This window comes from Temnothorax longispinosus, chromosome 10 (genome assembly GCF_030848805.1).
Source record: "Temnothorax longispinosus isolate EJ_2023e chromosome 10, Tlon_JGU_v1, whole genome shotgun sequence".
NCBI classification, from domain to species: domain Eukaryota; kingdom Metazoa; phylum Arthropoda; class Insecta; order Hymenoptera; family Formicidae; genus Temnothorax; species Temnothorax longispinosus.
The window spans coordinates 7,957,350-7,967,446 of record NC_092367.1 but is presented as its reverse complement, the minus strand read 5'-3'; the positions used below and the strand labels follow the sequence as shown (position 1 = coordinate 7,967,446).

Genomic DNA, 10,097 nt, shown 5'->3' with positions numbered 1-10,097 from the left:
TAATACATTTTCAATTACTGAGTTTATCAACATCAAGAATTTTCAATTCCTGAGTTTAACATAAGGAATTTTTAATATGGGATCCAAAAGATTTTTTGGAAGGAAAGGAAAGAAGAGAAAAATAGAATAAAGTACTTCATTGTTCTGTAAAATACTTCAATTTTATTTTTCTTATTTTATTTATATCAAAAGTAACATTATAATTAAAGTTAAGCATAATTATTGTAAACGAGATAAATTAACTATTGCAAGTTGTGGTTTCAAATTTTACAAAATTTTGATAAAAATACGCTCATTTTGATATGCTTCTGTTCTTTGCGTTAAAAGATTGATGCAAAAAAATTTTGAGCGAGCGTATTTCGATCAGAATCAGCAGAGACCAGCTTAAACTAAATATTTACATACAAAAAAAAACTCCATATCGTCTTTTCATCTTTCCTTTTCCATATTTTTATACAAAAAAACCTTACGAATTTTAATACAAAAATGGATCGGTAGGAGACGTTAAATATTGCTCGTCCATTTGACGGAACTCGAAAGCGCACTGATTTCTCTCGGGCAAGAGATCGATCTCGTTGTAAAATACAGATCGCAGGTGCATGACGCTCTTGACTTTGGCAATGGCGTTGACCTTGGTGAAGAGCGCCTGTGCCTTCGACAGGGTCTTTATCCCGCTCAGGATCACCTCTTTCCGGGCCTCGAAAGGACTCTCGGGCGCTGAGGCTATCAGACACTTGCCGTACAGCATGAACGCCTTGCCTTGATCGTAACAACCACCGTGACCCAAGACCGTGGGAATAGCGTCCTCCACCAGGTTCAGGGCCAACACAGGCAGACCCATTAACAACTGGAAAAATTGAAGATGTATTTCAATCGAATTATATAAACCTCTAATAAAAAGAAAACTCACTTGTATGTTGGCGAGGTGCATTTTGACGAGCGCCTTGTAGTACGACAAGTGATTCTGCGCAGCCAATTCCAAGGCCGAACAGAGGCGCATTATGCAATTAGTGACGACCGCGGTTCCGTTGTCCGGCGAGGACGAGGCGCATGTTATCTGACTAGAAAGAAGTGCGGCGCGTATCACGTACGGCGCCGTCACGTCCGGATACTCCTCGATGGCGCTGATGTGCTCCGATGCTTTCGGGAAATCTCCCTTTGCCAGGCAAACCTCCGCCAATCTGGAAATTTCATTAAATTGTACGAGAGTTTCCAGTTTACTTTTCGGCTCGTTTGTAAAATAAATTCTTCGTACTTGAGTTTGGATTCCAACTGATCTAAGCTGAAGATATTTCTGGCTACAGCTTCCGCCTCGCTCCACCTCTCTTGTCGCAGCAGTTGCGTGAACATGTGCAATTGTTCGCTCAACATCCAGATCTACGATGCAATAAACTGAATCACGGATGGAAAAAAAGGAAATCCTTCCAAACACTTAAAAATTCAGTCTTTTCAAAAAGGCCGTCTTTACGGATTTTTCATAACATCTATTTCATATGTAAGAGAACGCACCTTGTTGCAAGGACTGTTGGGGAATCTTTCCTTGGCGTGCGCCAGCACAACGTCGGCAAGGGTATATTCGCCAAACTCGATCAACATATTGGCGACGGTGACGATTGCCTGGCACGTGGACGGTCCGTTGAACATGTGCTGCTTCTTATCACCCGTATTGTGGAGAAGTAGCAGCTGGGCGCATAGAGAGGCCATCTCCGTTTTTCCGTAGTATGCCCATAACGCCGATTTCTCCGCGAAAGTGACAGACATCAAGTCGGACATCGAATGCTGACAATTTAGCATGTCTGACTTCATTAATATCTGCAACAGAAATATAATTGCAATATAATTTTCTGTATAAATTTGTATATATCAGATTAATTATTCTTTATTACGCACGTCGAACACTTGAGGAGGATTCTTGGCTTCTAAGGCATAACTGTGCGCGTGCGAAATAAGGCTTAAGCCTGTCGTATGTGTAATTCCGAGCAGACTCGCTTTGCCGACTGAGCGTTCTATCAGAGGTCCTCTAAATAAAAATAAATAAACGCATATATACAATGAAATTAAATAAAGGAACCGTAACGTTAACATCTTCATTAATGTCATTTCTGTATTGGCTTACTTATTTTCTTTGCTGAGCAAGTAGGACATCCAAGAATGTGCGAGCTGCAAGCATACATTGTCTCCAGCTTCCTGAGCCAATTTAATAGCTTCCTTCAAAGCGTACTGTGCTACTTCCCTTTCGAAGAAAGCCGAAAGAATTATTTAATTTAATTAAAACAAATGTAACGCTATACAATAAATTACAAACTAAATTTTGTTCGTTAACTAGATTGATAGACAAAGAAAGTTAGACTTAAGGAGAAATAAATAGATAAAATTGGTTACTTGTGATTAAACTGTGTGTGTAAAACGGCCAGGTTGAGTGCCGCATATCGGAAGGTACGAGATCGATCCTCGGGGGTGGATCGATTCTCCAGAGGTGCCAGTCTATCAAAACAATGATAGAGACTGTCTACCGCCCCGCAGAAGTCGTTCACGCGGATGCAATTCAGGTAACTCAGGTAATGCTAGAGCAAAGACAGCTTCGTTCAGCTATTGCGCTAATTCGTATTCGCAAGAAAAACGTTTATCTCACATTTGTATTGATTCTACATTGCGCCCGTGCTTACCGCATCCGCGTTGTAAGGATTAGACTTTAAGAGGTCATGCACAAGAGCCTGCAACTCCTCCGGCGACAGTGCTTTGTGGTCGTCGGTTTGTAAGGCATGCGCCTGCTGCGCCACGAGTAACTCCGCCTGCCTTCCACCCCAAATCGTTTTCGCCTTACTGTAAGCGTCGACATTAATTGGCAAAATATTCTCTACAATATATAATTTTTACATAATAATATTATATTTTACGAAAACCTACTTATCCGGACCAATATCTTCCGGTTTAGACATTGCAGAGATGTCGGTGTTTTCCATATTGACTTTCTTCACGACATATTTCTCCATATCGTTGTAGAGAGCGACCACTTGATCGAACGCCAATTTCTCAAAGAAGATAAGCATTCTACGAACGTACAACCCGAGAACAGAGTTTCTGCTTAACACCGGTGAAGCTAGCGCATGCTCCTTGGATTCCATTAATCGGCGAAGATTATCAAACAGATCTAACAGTTCATCGATCCCCTTCTCGTGTATGGCATCCAGATTTATTTCCAATTGATCCGCAAACCGATGCAGATCATATGGCTCGTACAGCATATTCAGCAGGGCGGCCAGCTCCATGTCCGCCGACTGAAATAATTATCGTAAATATCTGTCAATAAAGTATTCCTCTTTTCTTGGCATTACAAGATAATTACCTGAATTAATTTTAACGACGCTAAACAGAAGTTACGTCTGTCCTTGATCACTATAAAACATCAAAGATTAGACTTTTTCGAAGGAACACAAATGGATTAATGTAACAAGTACCAGCTGATAAGTAAGTTGTAAGTATCATAAAGTATCACATTGATACTTTATCATATCAATATGATATGCATATTATATTAATTATATATTTTATAATACTTGATATATTTCATGTATTGTGATACGAATATGTGATAAAGTGATACTTTGTAATATGATAAAGTAGTTTGTTCATGTTATAACACATGAAATATGTAAAATATAAAATATATGTTATAAAAATACATAAAAATGTGAAGTCTACCTTTTGTGGTATCATTACAATATTCCTTAATCAGAATGAGGGTGGCCACTTTATAAGGGGTTACCGTCGTTACCGTCTTCCTCACGTTACCGTCGACGGTCACGAACTCCTTAGACATTCTGTTAAATATGTCGTTCACCGTGTACAACCGACTGTCATTCATCGACATTCTTCGCAGGATTTACAAATTTCTCGCACGTGCGTATGTGCCACATCCAGCTGACCGTTTGTTTACGTTTTGCCAGTCCAGCGAGGTTTCAAAAGATCTCCGCCAGATGATGCGCGGTCTCCGCTCTCCGCTCTGTGGATTGTTGTTGTTGATAACACGATGACACGGACTTTCAGCAGGAAAAAGGTAACAGGTTGCCTGGTCGCGTGCATAAACTCTGAAATCAAGCGATTTTAATGCAGCAGGTCGAGGGTCGAGCTCGTCGATAGATGCTGCAACTCGTATCTCGCACTCTGAGATCGCGGAGCGTCAAGTGGATCGAGCAGCCGGTAGATAACAAATCGTTCATCCCGCTCGCGAGAAGGGGCTACGGCAGGATGCCGAGGTATTTAAATCAATCGGAAGCAATCGACATCGACAAGGACCTGTTCGACAAGTACAAGTTCAGCGTCGACCAACTGATGGAGCTAGCCGGGCAGAGCTGTGCTGTCGCGATCGCGAAATCCTACCCACTGTCGGGGGGCCCCGGCGCCCCGAGCAGCAGGGTGCTGGTGTGCTGCGGGCCCGGCAACAACGGCGGCGACGGCCTGGTCTGCGCCAGGCACCTGAAGCACTTCGGATACTCGCCGGAGATTTACTATCCGAAACGGACGAATAACGAGCTCTACGAGAGGCTGCTGCATCAGTGCGTCGAGAACGGTATCCCGATATTGGAGAACCAGCAAATAGAGAGGGCAACCGATTCCGAGGCTCTCGAGGAATACGCGATCGTCGTGGACGCCCTTATGGGATTCAGTTTCAGGCCGCCGGTGAGAGAGCCGTTCGTCCGTATCGTCGACCTGCTGAAGAGCACGAGCGTTCCCATTTGCAGCGTGGACATCCCGTCGGGCTGGAACGTCGAGGAGGGGCCGCCCGCGGACGGCGGCATAAAGCCGCAGATGTTGATATCTCTCACGGCCCCGAAGATGTGCGCGTCGAAGTTCGATGGGAGATTTCACTATCTGGGCGGTAGGTTTGTCCCTGAGAAGCTGGAGTCGCAGTACAATCTTAATTTACCGAAATACCCCGGCACGGACCTCGTCGTTCAGCTGCGCTAACGAAGGCTTGGTGAAAGCATAAAAAAAGAGTGCATTATAACATTTGACGGATCTTATTAGATACCTGAGAAACATCAAGAGACTTGCAATTACCAATCGCAATTCATTTCCCGTTTCAAGTTTTCAAGTGTGAATGTAATTATCGTACAATTTTATACGTCATTATTATGGATAAGTATGAGCGCTAGTATGTATACCTGTGAATTTGTATTTAATTGTTTCTAAATAAAACCCAATGTTTCCCTAATGGAAAAATCATCTTAGAATTTTTGTAAGAAATTTTTAAGACTCAGAAATTTTACACTTTTTATACAAATTAATTAATAATTAATAATGATGAAATAATTCAAATTTTTTTCGCCAACATTTTTGTAGAAATTTGAATAAATGCTACAAAATCACGCAATTTATTAGCAATTTTTGTGCATGCAGATGCTGAATTATTCCGAAAATTCTCATCTATTTCTAAATTTTTTCAAAATCTTTCATAAATCTGAAATATGTGAAATTCTTGGAAAATTTCAGAGAAAATGTGAGAAATTTTTTTACCAGGATTCCTACCGTTAACCCTTCTAAAGCAATTGTATTTATTTATAATGAGTTTTATTAAAAGTATCGTTAATTCAGTAGGACGACGAAGTATAGCGATCGTGTCAGTGATTTTAGGTTAGAAAATCTAACCTCAACACTTTGAGGTTAGAAATCTGTCTTACCGACCGTAGCGGGTGATGAGTGTGGTGATCACTGGTGACATCACGCTCGGAGCTTGCTTCACTACGGCAAAAAACATGTCGGAGGGAGTATAAACGGCCTGCATCGCCGAATTCTGTCTTCTGTGCGCAAGGAAACGTTGTACATTTAACATATTTATCAGATATATGCCTTAACGCGTGACCGCGCATAATAGAGCGGCATCCTTTTCTGAAAAGCGGGCCACGAAGAAAAAGTGCAAGGTACAAATTCGCGATCTGCAGCACGCCAGCACGGTTGACACCAGTTTTGTCGCCCAATACAGAAAACAGGCCCAAATTTTTACATTGCAAATTGCGATCGCGCCGCCTTTCAAAACCGCTAAAAAATGGTATGTACGGTGTAATTCGCTGAATTTCGCGCGATCGGACGATTGCTCATGGAACGCGTTACATTTTTTTCCAGGCACAGGAAGTCGAGGAAACTATGAAACGGATTCAGTCTCACAAGGGAGTAGTTGGAACAATAGTGGTAAACGCGGAAGGTATTACACGAGAATCGTACACGAGCGGGTCGTATTGGAGATCGTGAAGGACATTTCATCGAGTTTTACGTTTTCGGTTTCAGGCATTCCGATAAAATCGACGTTAGACAACACAACGACGGTTCAGTACGCGGGTTTGATAAGTCAATTGTCGGACAAGGCTCGCTCCGTCGTGCGCGACCTGGATCCGACCAATGATTTAACATTCCTGCGCATTCGTAGCAAAAAGCATGAGATTATGGTCGCGCCCGACAAGGAATTTATATTAATAGTAGTGCAAAATCCGGTTGACTGATGTCTGAAGGATACGGAAGTGTGTATTGCAAAATCGAGGTTCATTCCTTTTATTATGGTTATTAATTTATTCCACTCGTGCTGCGTTTGACTTTAATATTTACTCAATTAAAAAAAGTGAAAGAGCAAAGCTTTGAATATTATATAATGCAATATTTAGTTAGATAATTTATAGCAAGCTACGAGCTTTAAAAGTTTTCACTGTGTTTTCTCATGGTACTTTTACAAATCAATTTAGTAATAGATTCTGAATAAACACTAATTATTCCTGTATCTTTGTATTATTCAACACAACTGTATATGTGCATATATTTTTGTTTTATATATATTTATTTTATTATATTCTACAGTACAGTGCGTATTGTAGAATACTCATTGTATCATAGTATTCTTTTATTTCATGATTTAATTTTATGACTGAAATCATGTTTTTGTTATGTACATGAAAATATATTTTAAAATCAATATATATGTAATTATTTGAGAAGACGAAGGAATACAAAATAATATGATGCATTTTTGACAGATTTAAAAGATGAACAGAATAAAAGGGAAAAGGAGCAGAAATAAATTGAAAATCAATTTGATCTAATTTAGATCAATGACAAGATATACCTTTTTTAAATTGTTTTACCATATAATTAATAAATATTAGTAAATAATGTATTAGAAAGTCACATCGTATTTTATTTTATTGTATTTATTTTAACACATTTAAAAATGTGTACAAAATTTTTTAAAATTGCAAAATGGACATGGACATCAGGATGACAAAAATTTATTGTGAAAAGTGCGAGGAAAGATATAAATTCCAACACTTATAAATATGAACGTATGATATGTTATAAAAGAGACTATTTTTCTTGTTATTTCAAAGTTACGCATAAGCATAATGAAATCTTTATCAATACAGTTTCCATATTTAAAAAAAAATTTTATCTTTTTTGAATATATTGAAATAATTACAAAAATATTTATTTATTTTAAGTATGCAGAAAATTTATTTTTTCATTGTAAAAGTACGTACAGTCTTTAATATACATTAATATCACATAACTTATATCTAATCTCTCTCATCTTATATACATTGAAAATTGTATATAATATTTTAGCAGTTTATATATACTCATACATATCCCTGAGAGATATTATTAAGAGTAAAAAACGATTTTTATCAAAGTTTCAATATAAAAAGTAATATCTAGTTGGCTTCTATTAATCACGACAGTCATAGGTATATGTCTACAATTCTGCGCAGTCTATGAGATATTTTGAAACTATGTTACATATGTAATCAAAATATGGTCTTGCTTATATTATGAATGACTAACAGTCTGGGGAAAAACCTTGTAGAATTATAGAAAACCATATTCATATGTACAACATATGAATTACTTCATTTTGCTAAATTTTTATAAATTGCAGTACGCAGAAAGAGAGTTGAATAGATATATATGTCGTATACAAAGTCTTTAGTAAGAAAATTTGAGCTATATAGATATATATACTAAAAAAATTTTAATATTGAGATTCTCTTCGACTTCTTTCAAGATAATGTATCAAAAAATGCCTTATAAACTGTAATATAGGGAGGATCGAGTATTTTAATCTTTAAATAAGAAATAGATATCCACAATCACATGACTTGATTGACTTGAATTGAATTTGAAGCTTGTTGCTTTTTTGAGGGGTGGAATGTGGTGTAATACACTATCATTGCCGTAATTCCTATAAAAAAGGAAACGATACAAATACTAAAGAATACATTAAAGTACCAAGCCTCTTGAACTTCAGGTGGAGACGTATATCGCCACAACAGATTTGCGGTAACATTTTCCGCAAAGCAGAGCACGTAGAAACATAGATGTTTCCAAAATGTGTTGCTATCTACGGCATTTAGATATATGAAAATGTGAACTATTCCAATAACGGTGGCAAACAATATAGAATAAACGTATTCTTTAAACGTTGGCAGCATGTGCGGTGGGTGACTGTAAATCCGACAGAACTCTAATATCCCACGGGAGTCGATCAAAATCCATATTGTCATGGATATCCAATGTATTAGGCAACAGATTGCGGTATAGAGAGGCCAGATGCTTGCAACAACACCGAGAGATAAGATTCTTGCCACTGTAATCAGTGAGATAATCAATTTTTTTTTTCCAAAATACTCATTGTCATTTTATCTGTTAATTGTTGAATATATACCTGTGATGCAAAAGTGCCACAGAAATTGTAACACAGTTCCCATAAGGTCAATATGCGACTTATTTTGTTGAGCTAATCGAATGCTACGATGGTAGCTGGCCATTGCCCAACCCATACTTGCAAATGAGCTGACAATACTACCTACTTGATGTGCAACTGAAAAGCAATATAAAAATAAATGCATTGTGTAACAGTACCCATCACAAAACGTTTATACAGATTGTTTAATGTAAAAGCAAAAATTCTGAGATTGTCGAATTGTAAAAGACTATAATTTACAACAAACTGGAAGCAATAACTGGACCTTTAGTAATTCTTTTCTATCAAATATTGCCAATATAAATCTCTTGTGGCTATACAAGATATTAAGACTAGAAGCGAAATATACTCCGAATAATATAGGTACATTCAAGATTAATCTCATTATGGTAATGCGTCAGCATCAGAGTTAGCTGGAGGACTTGCTGCGGCGCGGCTTCCAGGAAACACTCAAATACTCGTAGCAAGGCGACATCTTCATCCTCCTTGAGCATCCTCCGATAATATCTCCTCTGGCCGACGCGGTCCCCAGATTTCTCGCACTTACGTGCTTTTAGCGCACACTTCAAGGTCTCCCAGTAATGTATAACCGGCGCCAGTTGCAGGAGAACGGCGATCGTGGAATACAGTCCGTTCTTGATCAGCAAACGCGTCGTCTTGTAATCACTCGACGCGTCCACGCCAGAGCTCATCTGTGTACCAAGGAACATATGTCACTCGAAACGTCACGGTTAATTTACAACACGATTAGACGGGGACGAGTGCTAACTCACCTCTTTATCCTGATGCTGCATCCTCATGCTGATGACGACGTTGATCAGGGAGGGAATGAGTATGAGGCACATTGTCCAAGCGAAGTACGTCACCTTGCCGCCCAGGTAGTATCGGATGGCAATGTTGTAATCGAAACACATGTCCACGATGTGCATGGTTATAGAACAGACCAAGCAGAAGACGTCCAGCCTGGTGATGAACGGGGTGTCCGTCGGCAGGTCGACGACGTCGTCGTCGAGGTTGATGCCCGGAAATACGCTGGCGAGATGGCAAGAGCGACGTTTGTAACTTCCCTCGTCCATGGTTCCCCGCCTGTCGTCGACCTCCTCGTCGTTTTCTCCGATGTCTCTAATTCCTTCCTCCGGGGACAAGACGCGGTGACAGTTCGTCCGCTGTCCGCGTTGACCGCATCCCTCCGCAGTCCGCTCCGCGTCGCGAGTCGCGAGAAACAATCCGTTTGTCCGCGTCCGCCAGTTCCCCGCGTTCCGCCATCGACGGATTCGGAGTAATCGGAGTCGATCGACTCTCGACTCTCGAGCCGCGAGCGAGAATCGATTTGCTCGCAATTGCGAGCGCG

At 39.8% G+C, this 10,097-nt stretch overlaps 4 protein-coding genes across 4 annotated transcripts; 2 read left to right on the top strand and 2 right to left on the bottom strand.

Annotated features, from left to right (window-relative positions):
- Positions 1-135: 135 nt before the first annotated feature.
- Positions 136-4,136, bottom strand: Ida (anaphase promoting complex subunit 5 ida). Its single transcript, XM_071789933.1, has 11 exons — positions 3,703-4,136; positions 3,347-3,396; positions 2,908-3,278; positions 2,667-2,823; positions 2,383-2,564; positions 2,117-2,233; positions 1,891-2,020; positions 1,510-1,812; positions 1,256-1,377; positions 911-1,181; positions 136-847 (listed from the first exon to the last, which is right to left on the bottom strand). The coding sequence occupies exons 1-11, from the start codon at positions 3,869-3,871 to the stop codon at positions 476-478; spliced, it is 2,244 nt and encodes a 747-aa protein (XP_071646034.1). The 5' UTR covers positions 3,872-4,136; the 3' UTR covers positions 136-475.
- A 4-nt stretch (positions 4,137-4,140) lies between these two features.
- On the top strand, positions 4,141-5,215 carry Naxe (NAD(P)HX epimerase). Its single transcript, XM_071789936.1, has one exon. The coding sequence runs from the start codon at positions 4,141-4,143 to the stop codon at positions 4,966-4,968; it is 828 nt and encodes a 275-aa protein (XP_071646037.1). The 3' UTR covers positions 4,969-5,215.
- A 527-nt stretch (positions 5,216-5,742) lies between these two features.
- Positions 5,743-6,769, top strand: Robl (dynein light chain roadblock). The gene is made up of 3 exons (XM_071789937.1): positions 5,743-6,049; positions 6,124-6,202; positions 6,286-6,769. Exons 1-3 carry the CDS (start codon positions 6,047-6,049, stop codon positions 6,495-6,497), a joined length of 294 nt encoding a protein of 97 aa, XP_071646038.1. The 5' UTR covers positions 5,743-6,046; the 3' UTR covers positions 6,498-6,769.
- A 700-nt stretch (positions 6,770-7,469) lies between these two features.
- LOC139820023 (XK-related protein 6) lies at positions 7,470-10,042 on the bottom strand. The gene is made up of 4 exons (XM_071789934.1): positions 9,520-10,042; positions 9,114-9,438; positions 8,708-8,863; positions 7,470-8,629 (listed from the first exon to the last, which is right to left on the bottom strand). Exons 1-4 carry the CDS (start codon positions 9,820-9,822, stop codon positions 8,133-8,135), a joined length of 1,281 nt encoding a protein of 426 aa, XP_071646035.1. The 5' UTR covers positions 9,823-10,042; the 3' UTR covers positions 7,470-8,132.
- Positions 10,043-10,097: the final 55 nt, after the last annotated feature.